At 49.8% G+C, this 17,130-nt stretch overlaps 1 protein-coding gene across 2 annotated transcripts; it reads left to right on the top strand.

Moving 5' to 3' along the window:
* Positions 1-897: 897 nt before the first annotated feature.
* Positions 898-15,917, top strand: TADA1 (transcriptional adaptor 1). Of its 2 annotated transcripts, XM_066371390.1 has the most exons (8): positions 898-1,045; positions 5,029-5,120; positions 5,386-5,451; positions 8,900-8,997; positions 10,444-10,653; positions 11,894-12,045; positions 13,849-14,011; positions 14,449-15,917. In XM_066371390.1, exons 1-8 carry the CDS (start codon positions 972-974, stop codon positions 14,599-14,601), a joined length of 1,008 nt encoding a protein of 335 aa, XP_066227487.1. In that variant the 5' UTR covers positions 898-971; the 3' UTR covers positions 14,602-15,917. The 2 variants fall into 2 exon arrangements, with proteins under 2 accessions (XP_066227487.1, XP_066227488.1); XM_066371391.1 differs by lacking the exons at positions 898-1,045; positions 5,029-5,120 and having other exon boundaries at positions 5,398-5,451; positions 10,449-10,653.
* Positions 15,918-17,130: the final 1,213 nt, after the last annotated feature.

Genomic DNA, 17,130 nt, shown 5'->3' with positions numbered 1-17,130 from the left:
TCTTTACTGTATCACTTTTCTAACAAAGAGACCAGGAAAGCAATCAGTCTAGCAACTAGGAAACAGGTGACTGTGCACAATCTACCTGTGTGTGTGTGTGTGTGTGTGTGTGTGTGTGTGTGTGGAGGGGGGGTTCATAGGCTGTCATTAAAATTAGGATTAAAAGGACAACATTTATGTTGTCCTATTAAGGTAAAAAACCCCACCAAGATTGCATTCACTGTTGAAGGGAGCATCTAATTCTAAATGATGGGCGGTGGGGGAGAAGTCTCAGGTAAAAGAGTTTGGGAGGGATGGTAAAACACTTTTTTTCTTTCTTTTCTTCTTACTCTCTGTGTTTCCCCCGTTTTTCATACTCACTTCACTCGCTCAGCAGAGTCTGTTCCGTGCCGCAAGGCACCGCACTACTCTGCACCTGAGCACACAGGTGAGTCAGACGCAGGTCCTGCCTGCACGGAACTTACCTTTCAGTTGGAGGAGGCCGGTAAAATGAACAAAATAATTCAATTAAATAGCATCTCCGATGATTAGGTCCCGGAGAAAAATAAAGCCGAGGAAGAGACTAAAATCGACGTTGCACTCACTCTTCCACCCGGAGGGATGAAGACACTCGTTCATGCAGCTGACAGGGCTTGGAGCCACGGGCGGAGCCAGGCGGCGGACTGAAAGGGAGGAACGCGCCAGCCCAGCAGGCGGCGCTGCAGGCCCGCCGGGCGGAGTGGTCACGTGACCAGTGGCTTGCCGTTGGAGGGCGGGAAGCGGGCAGAGCTGGCATTGGCCCCGCCCACTTTCCCTTCGGAGAAGCGGGCGAAGCCGACAACCAAACCGACGTCTTCTGAGCGTCGGGGCGGAGCGGGGCGGGGTGGGCGGGATCGGGCTGGGCCTCCTGCGCAAGGCCTCCACTGCGTTGGTTTTTCGGTTGTGGGTCGCGGTGGCCAAGCGGTCTGCGGTCGGGCCAAGAGTTGGGAGCAATGGCGACCTTTGTGAGCGAGCTGGAGGCGGCCAAGAAGAACCTGAGCGAGGCCCTAGGGGACAACGTGAAACAGTAAGCCCCGGCGGCGCCGCTAGCGGCCTCCTCGCTGGGCTCCCCGGTCCCGGGCCGTTCAACCGCCCGGTGTGGGCGGCCTGGCGTCGCGGGCGGCAGGGCCTCTGCACCGAGCGGGCCGCCGGACCTGTGGCCCTGCGAGCCGGGCCGTCCTGTCTCCCTTGGCACCGGGACTCTGCCCTGGGTGGGGCGGGAGGAGCGCGCTTCATGCTCCAGGCCTGGGTGCAGGCCCGCTGCGGGGCGCCCCTAGGAGGGCTTCCTGGAGGCGGAGGCGCCATTGGGGTGCGCCTTGGACGGCAGTTTCGGAATGCAGACAGACCCTCCGGTAGAATAGTAGTAGCGGACACTTAAGTGTACTGTCTTCTCTAACCTGACAGCAGAGATGTGAGCCAGGAGCAGTTATATCCGTTTGATAGATGAGAAGAAGGGAGACCCAGAGAGGTTAGTAACTCCAACTACAAAGTCATTCACAGCAGGATTGGGGCCCTCACCTCTGCTTCCTGTCTCTGATACCCGACAGGTTGGGTGCAAAGGGCCCCAGAGGTGCCCAGCCACACTTTCCCCAGGTTACAGCAGGACATCAAGAACATCGTGGGTTCAGATGCTGAATGGGCGAGTGTTAAACTCACCATTCAGCCAAGGCTGGGGCCGGATAATACCCTAGTGACATGTTCAAATAGGTGCTTCATTTTTTGGATGACTTGGTCACATGTTACTAATTTTCTCCAGGTCTGACCCTCGTAGACTTGTCACCATCATCCTCTCCTTTGTAGAGATTGACCAGCTGTGTTCTTTGGTATTGTTGAGGAAAATAGCCACTTGGTTCTGGGTATAGAGCAAGCCACCCTAGGGACCAGGACTAGGGGTCTCAGTCTTTCAACTCTGGATAGCCAGCGCTGGCTCTTGGGGTGACAAAGCTTGCCGCTGGAGAAGGTGGACAGTGTCACGTTGGCACAGCTCCCCTGCAGAGCCTTGTACAAGCTCACACACTCCTCCTGATGTGCATTTGTATGTCTGCACCTTGTAAATTTCTGATAGGGGCTTTTCAGTCATGACGTCTTTCTCACGTTTACTGACCTCTTTTGTTGGATACAACAGATTGGGAAAAGATCTGTACTTCATTTCCTAATTGTTCCTGTCCTTAAAAAAAAGGCCTCTTAAGTGTCCACTATTGGGAAGTTATTCTCAGTACCGCGCGTGTGACTCTTGCCTGAGACGTGGTGACGAACTCTAGAACTAAACAGGTTTGGTTGTTGAATGAAATGGATCTTGGGCAACCTTAGGACTCCATTAAGGCTGAGATTTTTAATCCATGAAAATAATAATAATATACATGAACCCAAAGCTTTGGCTGCAACTGTGCACCTCCATGGCCAGTTACGTGCAGAGAGATCCATTGCTGAGACCCCAGAGGCTGATCAGTCAACAGGAGGAAGCTCTGGTTGGGGCTCAGTGAGGCAGAAAGGGCATTAAACCCTCTCACTGAGAAATCTCTGCCTTTTTTTTCCTGTTAGGAACTCAAATGAGCATTAGAAAGTAAACAAGCGTGACCTGAAAGTGATTGTAAGACATGCCCTGAGTAATGCTAAATCCTCTTTTGTAAACAGGATCCACTTCCTTACGCACTGAAACAAGGGGTGTGGATGTGAAAACCCCTGTGTTTTACTCCTGTTTCTAAAATGTTGTGTTAGAAAAGGTTGGATCTTTGCTTCTTCTACCAGTTAACCCAGTGATTCTCAAAGTGTGCACCCTATGGTATTCCAGAGAAATGGGGATCAAAAAACCAACAGGATTTTTCGAGTTTAGATTTTGGGGGGACAGAGGTGTGGGGAATTGGCTGTAAGCTGACAGTCTGCCTAAGCCCCCACCTCACTTGCCTGATTAGGTTGCAAAAGGCTGTTCAGCTGTGGTGCTGTATTGTTTACACTACCCTCCATGTTCCCCGGAAAGACTGGAGGCAAGTTTCTTCTATCCTTTGTTTGGGGTCAAGTTAAGATGGTATGTATGGTGGGGGTTTTCTGCACTCAACACAATTAAGAATAAAAAGAGAGGAATTATTCAATGTATTGATGAGGAAATGAGAGTTTGCCTTTCAAATATATGCCCAAACATTGAAGAAATCCCTAGGACACATCAGGCTCATGTTTCTCATAAACACAAGAATGAAAATACTTAACACATTTGTGCCAGGACTGGCCGAATTTACTAAATCTTACTAAGAATGTATCTATATATATAAAAAGATAATTTTATTGTTTTTTTTTTTATTTTTTTATATATTTTTTGTATTTTTCTGAAGCTGGAAACGGGGAGAGACAGTCAGACTCCTGCATGCACCCGACTGGGATCCACCTGGCACACCCACCAGGGGTGACGCTCTGCCCACCAGGGGGCGATGCTCTGCCCCTTCGGGGCGTCGCTGTGTTGCGACCAGAGCCACTGTAGCGCCTGGGGCAGAGGCCAAGGAGCCATCCCCAGCGCCCGGGCCAACTTTGCTCCAATGGAGTCTCAGCTGCGGGAGGGGAAGAGAGAGACAGAGGAAGGAGAGGGGGAGGGGTGGAGAAGCAGATGGGCGCTTCTCCTGTGTGCCCTGACCGGGAATCGAACCCGGGACTTCTGCACGCCAGGCCGACGCTCTACCACTGAGCCAACCGGCCAGGGTTGTTTTTTTATTTTAACCCCTCTTTTTTACGAATTCTAAAAAGCATAACTCAAAAAATGTAACATAAAAATGTTTTTTAATGTCAGAATAAATTTAATTTTGTTGTATTTATTTCATTTAATTACCATAAAAGCACGCTTGGACTTTTTTTTTTCTTTAATATTTGACTTAATTATTTAACATATTCCTCAGAAATTTGTATATAGTGCTCCTACAATTATTTGTAGGATTTTAAATGAGCCTCAACTTCAAAAAGTTTGAGAACCACTGAGTTAACCGGTTATTTTTACAATGAGCGTTTGGTTTTTTTAGATCCCGCTAAACTTCTGATATCCATTCTCCACAGGGATTTTGGTGGTGGGCTGTTTTAGACACCGACTACGTCAGCCAGTGAGATGAAAACTGGACTCCACTTGAAAGGGGAGAGGTCACCCAGTAGCATATGAAAGACCACTCCCCAACCCATAAAACACACATTTTAAAAATATAAATCTCTCTCTCTTTTTTTTTAAATTGAAGTATATAATTGACCAATAACATTAGTTTTGGGTGTATGGCGTGATGATTTGGTATACGTCTAGGTTGCAAAAACGATCACCTCATTAGGTCTACTTACCATCCATCACCATACCTAGTTAATACTTTTTTCTTCTTGTGATGAGAACTTTTAAGATCTCTCTTAGCTTAGCCACTTTCAGCTAGGCAATATAAGCATCATTAGCTATAGCCAATAATACTTTTAAGTAGACATCCTAAATGTAAGTTTCTGAAGAGGAGGTCTTTCGGGAGGTGACAGCGAGGAAGGGAAGGGAGGCTCATAGTCTGATCCTGGGACTACCTGTTGGTCCCTTTCAGGGAAGACTTTCCTTCTGTTGGTATTCTGAATGCCAGGGGTATGAGTCTGCCAGGGCAGCCGGGACAAAAAGCCACGGACCTGGGGGCTTACCCAGCAGACCTTCGTTTCTCACAGTTTTGGAGGCTGCAAGTCTGACATCATTGTGTCAGGAGGGTTGGTTTCTTTTGGGGCCTCTGCCCGTGGCTTGTAGATGCCATTGTCTGACCCCCCTCTTTCTGACCTATCTCTTCTTACAAGGGCACCAGTCACAGTGGGTTAGGGCCCACCCCGATACTTCCATGTTAACCAATGACCTCTTTAAAGGCCCTGCCTCCAAATACAGTCACATTCTGGGCTGGAGGTGGCGGGGAACTCAGCCCCTAATGCCGGGGAGTGTCCATGTCCGTCCCTGGGAGTTGGAGCAGGGACAGTGAACCCGGGAAGAAGCAGAGCCTCTGGGTCTTAATACTGGTTCTCCCTCTGCAGGTACTGGGCCAACTTAAAGTTGTGGTTCAAGCAGAAGATCAGCAAAGAGGAGTTTGACCTTGAAGCTCACAGACTCCTCACGCAGGACAATGGTAAGATAATTACCTGGGGAGTTATTTCTGTGCTCCGGAGTTTTCCAAGATTTGCAGTAAGTTGAAATATTTTCACTTAAAAAAGAAAACAATCCTTGGTTTTAGGTTTTATTTTTATGTAAGGTCCCTTTAATAATGTGGATATTTAAAATCAAGTATAAAGAGTGGCAGAACAGGGATATGTAAAATCCTTAACACTAGACTAAAATAGTGGTCTTGCATTGTAAATATTTTGTCTTTGACCTGTACCATTCTTCCGTTCCAGTCCACTCTCACAATGAGTTCCTCCTGGCGATTCTCACGCGGTGTCAGATTCTGGTGTCCACACCAGGTAAGGGAGCGACAGTACCAGCCGGGACGTTGGGCAGCGAAGTCCCACACTCTGGGCTTCCTGTAACAGACACTTACTCGTGTGTCTGCAAGCAAAATGCTCTTCAAAGGGCTCAGAACAAATGTTACAGTTAGGTCCACTTTCTTCTAATAGAACCTCCTTAAAGCAGGTGATCCCCCTGGACTCACACTGCCGGTTGGTCTGACCCCCCCACCCCAGGTAGATGTTAGGTACTGAAGTCAGGAGAGGCGGGGGAGGGCTGGGCAGCAGGTGCAGGGAGGGCCGCAGGTGTGGGGAGGGAATTCCGTCAGCGGAGGGAGTGGGGGTCACAACATGTGGGGAACCTGGGCTTCCACGTGCATGCTCCCGGGAGACTAACACCTGGAAGGTAGGTTAGCGCTGCTGCGTGTGTATTGGGCAGATTATTGGTGGGAAACAGGGTCGTGGACGGCAGCTTGTTGGGAGGTGGGAGGGAGCTCAGTCTGTCACTTCAGCCTGAATAGGTGTTGACAGAAACACCCACCCCTGCACCCCTCAGTTTTTGGAGCTTAAGTGGTACAGGCCACCTCTTTCAACCGTCTTCTTTGAGTCAATTAGTCAAAAACTAACAACTGGATACATGAAACGTTTTTCCCACGATTAAACTTACTCTTGTTAAGAAATGGATGCCTCCGCCCCTCCTGATGTAGGTTACATTGTATTTTTTTTTTTAAAAAAAAGGTCTTGTGGTGATTGTGATGCTCCTTTATTAAAAGCCCAAGTTTATCAAGAAATGGCTAGTCTTTTGCATCATCCCTCCCTGCTGACTTCTGTTGTGTGGCAGGGAGTTCGGGGAAGGTCTCTCGAAGCCCATTCCCTCCTCTCAAAGAAGCCCCCTTCCCTCACTGTGCCCTCACTGCGCGGGCTCACACAGTGCCCGCTTCCTGTGTCCTGTTCAACTTAAAGAGATGTGGTCTTTAGCCAGTTGGATCATCAAGGTAGCCCACTCCATTGTATAAAACTTAACTTGGTCAGAAAGCCAGCATCACGAGAATCAGGTCTTACTTCTATAGCAGGTGTATCCCGAAGCGTCACACGCACAACAGATAAGTGATGGGAAATAAAAACCCCGAATGACGGAGTCGAGACCTGGGTTCAGGGTCATCTTAGAGAAAGGACTTAATGGTTGGGCAGTCTGTGCTTTAATTTATAAAATAGAGACAGTGGTATCAACCCTACGGGGTGATAAAAAAAAAATGCAGACATTTTTAAAAATACAAGGTGTCAAACAAATATGGAGAGGTATTAATAAGTATAGCTGGCTGATTTTAATTAACTGAAGCCTTTGATAGTCTTGAATGTTTATTACATTGGTTATTTTTAAATAAATGAAGAAATTTTTGGAATCTGACATTATTTGTCCATCAACACCTAAAATATAGTCTCTCAAAATGAAAGTATTTACTACTGGCTTGCAACAAAGAGGTGATTTCTGTTCAACGTAAAATCTGAAAATGTAGGTCTTTGTACTTGTAACCCTTGCAGGTGGGTAGTCTTCTGTTTTTCTAAGCTGGGCAGGAAAGATGACTTCAGTAGTAATTTTTTTTTTTTTTTTTTTTGTATTTTTCTGAAGCTGGAAACAGGGAGGCAGGCAGTCAGACAGACTCCCGCATGCGCCTGACCAGGATCCACCCGGCACGCCCACGAGGGGGCGATACTCTGCCCATCCGGGGCCTCGCTCTGTCGCGACCAGAGCCACTTTAGCGCCTGGGGCAGAGGCCAAGGAGCCATCCCCACCGCCCGGGCCATCTTTTGCTCCAATGGAGCCTCGGCTGCGGGAGGGGAAGAGAGAGACAGAGAGGAAGGAGAGGGGGAGGGGTGGAGAAGCAGATGGGCGCTTCTCCTGTGTGCCCTGGCCGGGAATCGAACCTGGGACTTCCGCACGCCAGGCCGATGCTCTACCACCGAGCCAACCGGCCAGGGCAGTAGTAATTTTTGAGGGGTTGGCTGCACCAGGCTGGACTGGACACGCTCGTGTCTTAACGTTCATCCTTCATCCGCACAACAACCTTTCAGGGAGGTATGAGCCTCTTTTTATAGATTAGGAAACAGGCTTCAGAGAAAACAAAACAAAGTAACCACGGGAGGCCCCATCCAACCAACGTGTGGAGTGCTGGCTCCCAGCCAGCACCCAGCTGCTGCCCAGAGCTCTCCTTGTGCTACCACCGTTGGTCCTCACCCAAAGTCTCCGGCCACCAGACGGCAGCGTCCCCTAAGGCCCAGCTCCGTTCATTAGGAGAGATTTCTTTGGGGAGTCCTCTGAGGCTGGCTGGTCTTCCCAAGTAAGGTCCAGTTGCGGGAGACCCCTGAAGAGATGGGAGGAGGAATCTGACTTCCCAAACAGGTCTTTTTAAACTGAGGGACTTTGGAGTATTTGTTTTCAAAGGTTTAAAAACTCATTCTTCCAAAAAATATCAAAAAAGATACAATGTTTTGCTAGGAATGATGGGTGATTTTTTTCTTTCTTAAAAAAAAATTGAGGGAGGGGTATTTTTTCAAGTGAACTATAATGAGCTTGTATTACTTTGATTTTTTTTCTTATAGCACTAAATTATATGTTCATGTTAAAAAGAACAGAAAAAAAAAAAGAACAGCAGAGAAGGTCTTTTAATGGGCAGCTTTTTCCCACCCTAACCTGTTCTCGAAGACAATTTCTTTTGTTGTCTGTTCTGGTAGAGTCTGAACAGGGCGCCCTGAACTGCTCTCTGCCGAGCCCATCCTGGAGGGGAGAGGTTTGTGTGGATGGCTTGAGTGTAGACCTTCCATCAATGTTGGTCTAACGGACCCCTCCTGGTGCTCACTGCACTCACCTTCTCTAAGTCCAGACCCTTGCAGACTTCTCCCGGGAGGCTGATTCTCCAGCCTCAGCTACCAGCCTGTTCTTAGATCCCTCATATTGTTTTGCTATCCTGGGTCGTGGCCAGCACGTGTCCGCTCTGGGGGTCAGCGCCTTCATAGCCCACCCTGAAAATCTGCTGTGATCTCATCTTGTCCCACACTCGTCCTTGTCATCTCCCTCTTGTGTGTGCCTGCGTGCTCCATACTCTCCTCTGTTAGCACGTTAGTGGGGTCCCGAGGGAAAGAGGCGAGTCCACGCACTCCACTCACCATCGCGGACCGGAGAATCCCATTCTGATTTTACAGTACTGCTGCCGCTGCTGAGCCAACAGTAGCAGGCAGCATGCAGAACAGGCCAGTCCTAAAAGCACAGTCTGGTTCCAGCTGGAAAAAAAGCGGAGGGAGTTTATGGTTCTGTTTAGAGAAGTAGAAAGAGAAGATCTGACTTTAAGTATCATTTATTTACATTATGTGAGCGTTCCTTATTTTTTTTTAGCCCCAAATGAAGACAGACCGAGCAGTTATCAGTTGTCATTATTTTCTCTGATGGTCACTATTTTGTGTCTCTTAGAGGGTGCTGGTTCGTTGCCCTGGACTGGGGGCTCTGCAGCCAAACCTGGAAAACCGAAGGGAAGGAAGAAGCTCTCTTCTGTCCGTCAGAAATTTGATGTAGGTTGTTCTTCAGTAGATCCTGATAATGGCTGGTTTATGTTTTTAAATGAATATTGTTACCGGTAATAGAGTTGAGAAAAACGGGGGCATAATATGGGGGGGAGATATATTCCCTTTTGTGAAGTTGGTGAAGGTGTTCAAAGCTTGTGGCTCCCAGGTGCCTGAATTTTTATAATTCTGGTTTGTTACTGCGTAAGTAGTAATGTTATCATTAGTACCTCATGGCTTTTCAATGATTCAAGAGCTAGGCCTGTGTTCTTTCTCCTCTGAGATATTTTTCTGGAGTGACTTCTGTTTTCTGTTCCGCGGGTCCCGGAGGCCTGTGGTCCTCTGCCAGGAGCCTGGCAGTGCCCGGCTGGGCCTGGCCTTGGAGACCAGCAGCGAAGGCACAGGCGGCATTTGGCTGTAAGATTTGTACACACTGCAGTAACTTGTTCTTTCCAGGCTAGTTCTAAGGAACCAAGTTTCTCAGAAGTATCCCATCTGTAGATTTTGACTGAGTATCGATAGTTTTATGGTTTAACAGCAACAAACATTCATTTCTACCTTGGCTATACGTTTTATATCAATGACACTCAGTCTGGAGGGCATCGGTATCCCCGGGGGGGGGGGGGCTTCCTCAGTTCAGAAACAGACGTGGTCGATGTAAAATGCAGTCTTTTGCCTGGAAAATGGAAAAAACAAGTGTTGCTTTTGTAAAAGGCGAAAGATTTAAACAGAGCATCAACAAGTGTTGCTTTTGTGATACAGACATCCAACATATTTCACTGTGAAACGTATGTCAGGCTTAAGCAAAAGCTACACAGGCACAGATGTCCTGCCGGTGAAGGAGACTGAACCGGGCTCCCTGAGTCTCCCCACGGGAATGCTCAAGTGTTATGAGCAGGAGTTGGGGGTGGGGGGTGGGGAGGAGCAAACATGATTCTAAATAGTTACTATGACTGTGTCTTGTGAGGATTCTGGGGTGAGGATTCTTAAGCAGAAGATAATAGTAACTTAAAGTAGTTACACTGTTGCGTGGGTCAGCCCAGCTTCTTGGGGCTTACCTGAAGGATTGGTTATATACATACTTACACTTTCAGAACCTGCTTGCTTCAAGGACACTGAACACGCTCTGACTTGTTTGGAAATAGTTTTAAACCTCCCCCCTCAGCGCTATTTTTAGCACAGAGCACTGTCTGCTGTCACGCGGAGATGGTAATCATCAGCATGAACCACCATGCGTGCTCCGTCTCTCCCCTTCACCTGCATCTCACGTGGCATGTGTGAATCTGGGGCTGTTTGCCCGGGACAAGTTGCCCTTTTTGTTTTAACTCCTGTGGTATGGTCTCGGTGGCCGGACTCCATGGGCCGTTGGACCCAGTGTGTCGGTTCCCCAGTACGTTGGCATCTCTTGGTCACTCACCACTGTAATGAATAATTTTGAAGAGTTTTCTCACCCAGCACAGATTCCAGCCTCAGAACCCCCTGTCAGGAGCACAGCAGTTTGTGGCAAAGGATCCCCAAGATGATGATGACCTGAAACTGTGTTCCCACACAATGATGCTGCCCACGCGGGGTCAGCTGGAAGGCAGGATGATTGTCACGGCCTACGAGCACGGCTTGGACAACGTCACTGAGGAGGCAGTGTCGGCCGTGGTCTATGCGGTGGAGGTGGGTTTGCTGGCGGCAGAAAGCTAGTACAGGTTGCATGTGATGAGAGTGTGTTTGTGAGTCTGTGTGTGTGTGAGTGTTGTCGGGAAGTTGCTCAAGATCCCAGATGTCGCTCTGACCTCAGAATTGTCAACAATTGCATTGTTTTCTTCTGAGGGAGAAACGTGTCATATTCCAAACACGTGCCTCCACTTAAGAGACGGAGCTTTCAGAAGGGTTCCTTATGTTTGAGTCGATGTGTAATTTGTCAACAAGGGAACAGTTTTTTAAGGGGAAAAAGTTAAGATCGAGAATCCTAAAGGTGAACATCAGGGGGTGTTGCTGTGTTCTGTATCTGGAGAGCGTTGGACTCGGGTCTGTGCGGTGGGGTTCTCGCCTCAGCACGTTTCCGTCTGTCCACTCGGTGGTTCCATTCTGTCATCAAACAGAATCCACACGGGGGTCTGGAGGGCACAGGGGCTCTCTGGGGGGGGGGCGGGGCCCCTTTCCTCAGCTGTACCTCAGAGACTGTAGGTTACAAAACAGTAAATGAATCCTGCATGTGGAAAGTATACACTGGACTGTCCAGTCCCGAGGTGAGATGGTCGTACTGGTGTAACTGAAACCCTGTCCCTGACTGACCCTATTAGTAACGGAGGGCCAGGACATGGTCTGTTGTAAAATGTCCAACCCTCTCTTGTGCACCTGGCTGTCACGAAGGTGAAGAGATACCAAATACCTAACTTTTTGTTTATGTCCTATATGTCTGTTTATGTGGCTTCTTGGAGAGCCAAGGTTATTTTCCTGGGAGGACTTCAGGGGACTGGGCACTAGACCCAGTAAATCCCAGCTCTTGAAACTTTTTGTCCCATTTTAAAACACGTTTCAAGGTGGGCGGCCTCTTAAAAAAAAAAGTATTCACTGAGTTCTGTGCTTTTATTTAAAGCTAGCTGAGCATTTTTGAGAGGAGCCAATTTAGAGATATAAAACCTTGTACAACAAATTTCACGTAGAACAAGCTCATCTTCAAAAGAACAGAGTAGAAACAGTGCCTCCCCCCCCCCTCCCCCCGCCATCCCTGCGCCCTAGCCTGGCCTGGCCTGGCCCTGCTCTGCAGTGAGCATCTGCTTGGTCCCGCACAGGCCAGCCTGTTCCCCACCTTCGTCCACTAAAATGCCTGTGAACGTGACCGGGTCAATGGAAGTTCTAGGACTTGCTTTTAAATGGACTTTGTGCTATTTTTTCCTCCTCGTTTTTGCAGAACCACCTCAAAGATATCCTGGCATCGGTCGTGTCGAGAAGGAAAGCTTATCGGTTACGCGACGGTCACTTTAAATACGCCTTCGGCAGCAACGTGACCCCGCAGCCATACCTGAAGAACAGCGTCGTGGTGTACAACAACCTCATAGAAAGGTATTGGAACAGACCTGTCCCTGCCAGGTGGTGCCACGGCTCTGAGTCATGGACCACTGTGAGGTATCGGGGTCTGCGTTTCTGTCATTCCCAGGGACCTGGAGTGTGGCCCAGCCTCCTTTCCTGCATCATCTCCTGGCATGGTCACTAGCCAGTTGCTGACTTTCTATTAGAAATTGGCTGCTGTCTGTGGTGTGAGGCTCCCACGTGGGCAGCCCCTGCTCGGTGGTGGAGGGCCCGGCCCTCCGTCAGCCATGTGGCCCATGATTGTTGGGTCAGGGCTGGGTTTTCTGATGGCGGGAGGATGGTGCTCCAGCAGACCTTCTCTCACTTCTGTAGCTGTAGCTGGTAGTGGCCCGTGCTTGGCGTCACCGCACAGCTGGGGGTGACCGCTGTGCAGACTGAGGTCCCCAGGACCTCTCTGACACCCCGAGTCTCCCCTGTGTGAGGTGATGTGATTACCTGCGACCATGCACGGTCTGGTCCTACCTGGACAGTTTCCCAAAAAACTGTCCCAATTATAAGCCTCTTGGAAAGAAAAATCGGATTATCCTCGTGGTGACTGAAGTGACTGCATTTGTCCAAGTGCTGGACTTTGTATCTGATTACAGTGACAGGGACACAAGCTCCAAGCAGACAGTGTCATGGGGAAGTTCCAGCAAGAGTGATGAAGGTGAAAGATGACAGGACAGTCAGGGTGCGGGGTGGGGGTGGGGGGCTGAGCCATGGGAGGACACCAGGTAGACCTCACGGGGCAGGGCTGTGCCAGTGCCCACTTCCCGCCCCCGAGGACCCTGACCGCCGGCTCACGCTGAAGGGCAGCTCCCTGCACCAGGCTCAGCGTTCGGGTTACACAGGGGACGAGTCACATTCTCGGTTTCTTGCAGGCCTATCTGTTTGGGATCATCTGTTCTCATCTGTAAGTCATTCTAGAGAACAAACAACCAAAAAGAGGGCTCCTTGTGGTGGCGAATTCCCTGGACAGCGTCCCTGACCTGCCAGGTGCCCGTGCGGCCTTCTCCCCGGCGGCCAGTCGCCCAGGGCTCCTGCTGGGGTGGCAAGTGTTTCTGGAACAGGGCCGCCTTTGTCCAGAGCCGCACTGGCTCAGGACACGAGCCCCGGGCTGTATCTCCTGTGTGTAGTGCTCTGCGTCACCTCCTCCGCGTGGCTTTGCCTCCTGTGTGTTCTTTAGTCACACAGGTTCTGTCCTCTGTGTTAGGGTGCAGAAATTATGCCCAACTTCCTGCCGATTATGTCTGGGTCCTGACTGGGGATGTTGGGGACATGGCTGGAGCTGGGTCCTTTGCCCTACTCTGCGTTTCGCCCGTGGCCGCCCTTGTGCAGAGCCCTGCTTCCGGCATGTCGTTGGTGGTCCTGTTGGTTCCAGGAAGGAGCGTCCACCTTCCTCTCCACCTCGGTGTCCTTGTTCATTTTCTTTGCATTAAGATCTTGTTACGCTTTAAGATCTAACCTTTCCACTGGACGCTCTAAGGGCTGGAACAATTTTGGCTGGAAGTCCTGAGCGTAGTAAACATTTGAACACTGGGGAGGGAGAAGGGGGGAGGTAACTACATAGTTGCTCTACATTTCTGTTTCCTCGCTGGGCCCGACAGATGGGCCGCCTTTAAAAATGAGAATTTCAGTCACTTCAGGTCTGCGCTAGCTGGAAAATGACTGGGCTCCGACTTCCCCTGAAGATCTCTGGAAGGCGACGCCGTGTTCCGGCAGCCCGCTCCCACTCCGCTCACCCCAGCTGTCCCCCCTGGGCGGCCGGTGCCATGTCCTAACACACTCTGTTTCCAGCCCTCCAGCCTGTTCTGCACCCTACGCAGGCCAGAACCCCACTTCCCACCTGCACCCCGACGAGGCCGAGCAGCAGGCCGCTCTCCTGCTGGCCTGCTCTGGGAACACCCTGCCCATGTCCCTGCCTCCCGTGAACATGTACGACCTGTTCGAAGCTTTGCAGGTAACTCCTGGCTCCTTACGGGGTTCCCCTAGATTTACGGCCAGGCTCGTGGTTTCCCCAGGTCTGCAGAGGTGTTCAGTAACTCTCCCGCTTCCTGGCTGTTTCACAGTTTGGATTGTTTGCATGAAATCCTTCATCCTACTTTCTTTCCAAATCCTGGGCCCAACAGTCCTTTCTAATTCCCCTCTGCAACCTCCCCAAAGAGAGAATGAATGGGGGGGGGGGGGAGACACGACCTTGTTCCCTTATTCCTAGTTCAGAACAGTCTTTCCTGTTTTCTGGTCAGCTGGTCTGGGGTTTGTTAGGTTCTCAGGATTTTAAAGCTCATATAGGTTTCTGTGTCTTCTGTGTTCACGTTCTCTTGATCTAACCTTTTTCATGTTGGGAAAATTGGGACCCTGGAGTGTAACTGGAAACGTGCTCCCGTCTGGCCACAGGTGCACAGGGAAGTCATCCCCACCCACACCGTGTATGCCCTCAACATCGAGAGGGTCATCACCAAGCTCTGGCACCCCAACCACGAGGAGCTGCAGCAGGACAAGATTCACAGGCAGCGCCTGGCCGCCAAGGAGGGCCTTCTCCTCTGCTGAGCCTCAGCGCAGCGGTGGGCCCTACGCAGACGCCGCGACGGGGGGCATGGGGGGCATGGGGCACGTGCTCCTGGGGTCCAACTTCAGAACTGAAGCGGACAGTGTAAATATAACCTTTCCTATGGAAACGTGACATTTGAGGAATTCTGTGTTGCTACTGTGAAGCCACTCATAGGAACCCAACTTTGATAGGGACTATCGTGTCTCTGTGTGTGTGTACATGTCCCCATTCGCATGGGCACTGGCAGCACTTCCCAGGAGAGGGGACACTCGGGCCCCTAAGGCTCAGTGTCCTCTGGTCTGTGTGTCAGGTAGTGACATCCTAGACAGGGAAGCTCTCATGGCTCCATCCCCATGACCTGCAGGACATCTGTGTTCGGTGACGTCAAGTGTTCTGTACCTGCCCCTCTTCTGGGAGAACTGGGCTCTGGGGATTTGGTTGAAATAACCTACACAGTGTTAAGAATCAGATACCTCCTCTAGTGACCAGCTTTTCAACAGATGTAGGCAGCACCCTGACTCCTTACCACTCTGTATATGGTGTGACCCAGAAGTGCTGTACTATTAGACAAAAACATCGCAACAAAATGCCTAGAATGTAATTAGTTAACCTTATAAAATGTCTCCTCCTAACCCAAGTTTCCTTCATATAGTTAACACGCCCAAAGACTCTGATTGACAGGTTCATTTATTATTCCTACAGAATGTTTCAAAACCTTCACCTGGACATGTTGCATCTCTACTTGGTAATTCCCCTATTCCCTTGAAATATTTGTTTCTATCCTTTTGGGTGATTAAAAAAAAAGTGAGACTAACTTACATTTGGCATTGTTACCGATAACCAAGTTTATTATTTTATTAGAGATGTGTTATTTTTTACTCAAGAGGTAGTGTTGGTGGTATATAGTTGACCTGAGCCACGTGGGTATTATTAGGGGCACCAACCCCCAATGCAGTCGGAAATTCACTTATAACTTGTGACTCCTCAAAACTTAGCTGTCCCTCAGTATCCGTGGGGAACTAGTTCCAGGATCCCCCCCAGATACGAAAATCTGCAGACACTTGTCCCTCGAACCATAACATGATGTAGATCTCTGTCTGTGTCCTCCCAGCCATGATCTGAAACAGGACAGGTATTTATCGAGAAAAGTCCGTTGTTAACGTGGCCTGCACAGCTGAAACCCACGTTCCAAGGTCAGCCATATTAGATGGGGTCTCTGTAAGTTTAGTAACATAGGTATGAATGTGTACAAATGGGTACCTGGGTCTGTGTTTTTGATTCTGTAACTTAAACGTGACAAATAAAACCTTTTGAGACAAAACTGTTTGCTTATTTAACATATAAGGGACCTGTTTAGTGGGTGCCTTCTACAGAAACACAGAAATCCCCACGTGACGAGACCTCAGCAAGACATCTCAGAAGAACGTTCTAAATGAGAAAGATGAAAAAGTTTCCCACTCAAGTCTGCCCCCTCTTCTGTGATCTGTAGATTAAATAAGACAAAAAAAAGAAAACAGTGGAGTTTCAGCTGCTGGCACAAGCCTGAAAAGCCCTTTAAGCTTTCAAATGAGCTGACACTCGAGTGTGTAGGGTTTGGAAGCACTTGAACCAGTACAGACCAGACGCAGTGGTTGTTTTGTACTCACACCGGGGCCTCAGCATCGAATGAGGTCTGTGCGTTCTGCGGACACAGAGGCGGGCCCACTGTAAGGGCAGGTTCCAAATCCAAACAAAGTTTCTTCCCTGCTCTCTAGGACCCAGCCTAAGTCCCTACAGTCACCTGTTCTGGTGGGACCACAGGACCTCAGAGGACTCCCCTGGCCTCCTATTTTGGGCCTGCACTCGCAGGGTACAAAGGTAGGAAGAATTAATGATGCTGAGGATGGTTTTCAAGAGCCCTTGAAAGAGGCCAGAGCACGTCTGCTCCCCCAGAGGCTGCTGGGACCCTGAGCGCTTCTGACCATCCTCTGGGAAAATGTTTCAGGGAGGGAGAACGGTGTGAGAAACCTGGTGATTTATTTCAGACTTAGAACAAAGCTGGTATTTCCCTGCAGGAATCTCTATAGTGGTCCTTTAGCTACAGGTTCCCTCAGGCCCCCTTGTTTTTTTTTTTATTTATTTTTATTTTTTATTTTTCTGAAGCTGGAAACGGGGAGAGACAGACAGACTCCCGCATGCGTCCGACCGGGATCCACCCGGCGCGCCCACCAGGGGCGACGCTCTGCCCACCAGGGGATGTCGCTCTGCTGCGACCAGAGCCACTCTAGCACCTGGGGCAGAGGCCAAGGAGCCATCCCCAGCACGCGGGCCATCTTTGCTCCAATGGAGCCTCAGCTGTGGGAGGGTAAGAGAGAGAGACAGAGAGGAAAGGGGGGGGGGGGGGTGGAGAAGCAAATGGGCGCTTCTCCTATGTGCCCTGGCTGGGAATCGAACCCGGGTCCCCTGCACGCCAGGCCGACGCTCTACCGCTGAGCCAACCGGCCAGGGCAGGCCCCCCTTGTTTTATCCCAGCCGCCCCCCGCTGCGTG

Source organism: Saccopteryx leptura, chromosome 2, assembly GCF_036850995.1.
Source record: "Saccopteryx leptura isolate mSacLep1 chromosome 2, mSacLep1_pri_phased_curated, whole genome shotgun sequence".
NCBI lineage: Eukaryota > Metazoa > Chordata > Mammalia > Chiroptera > Emballonuridae > Saccopteryx > Saccopteryx leptura.
This window is presented reverse-complemented; position numbering and strand designations above follow the sequence as displayed.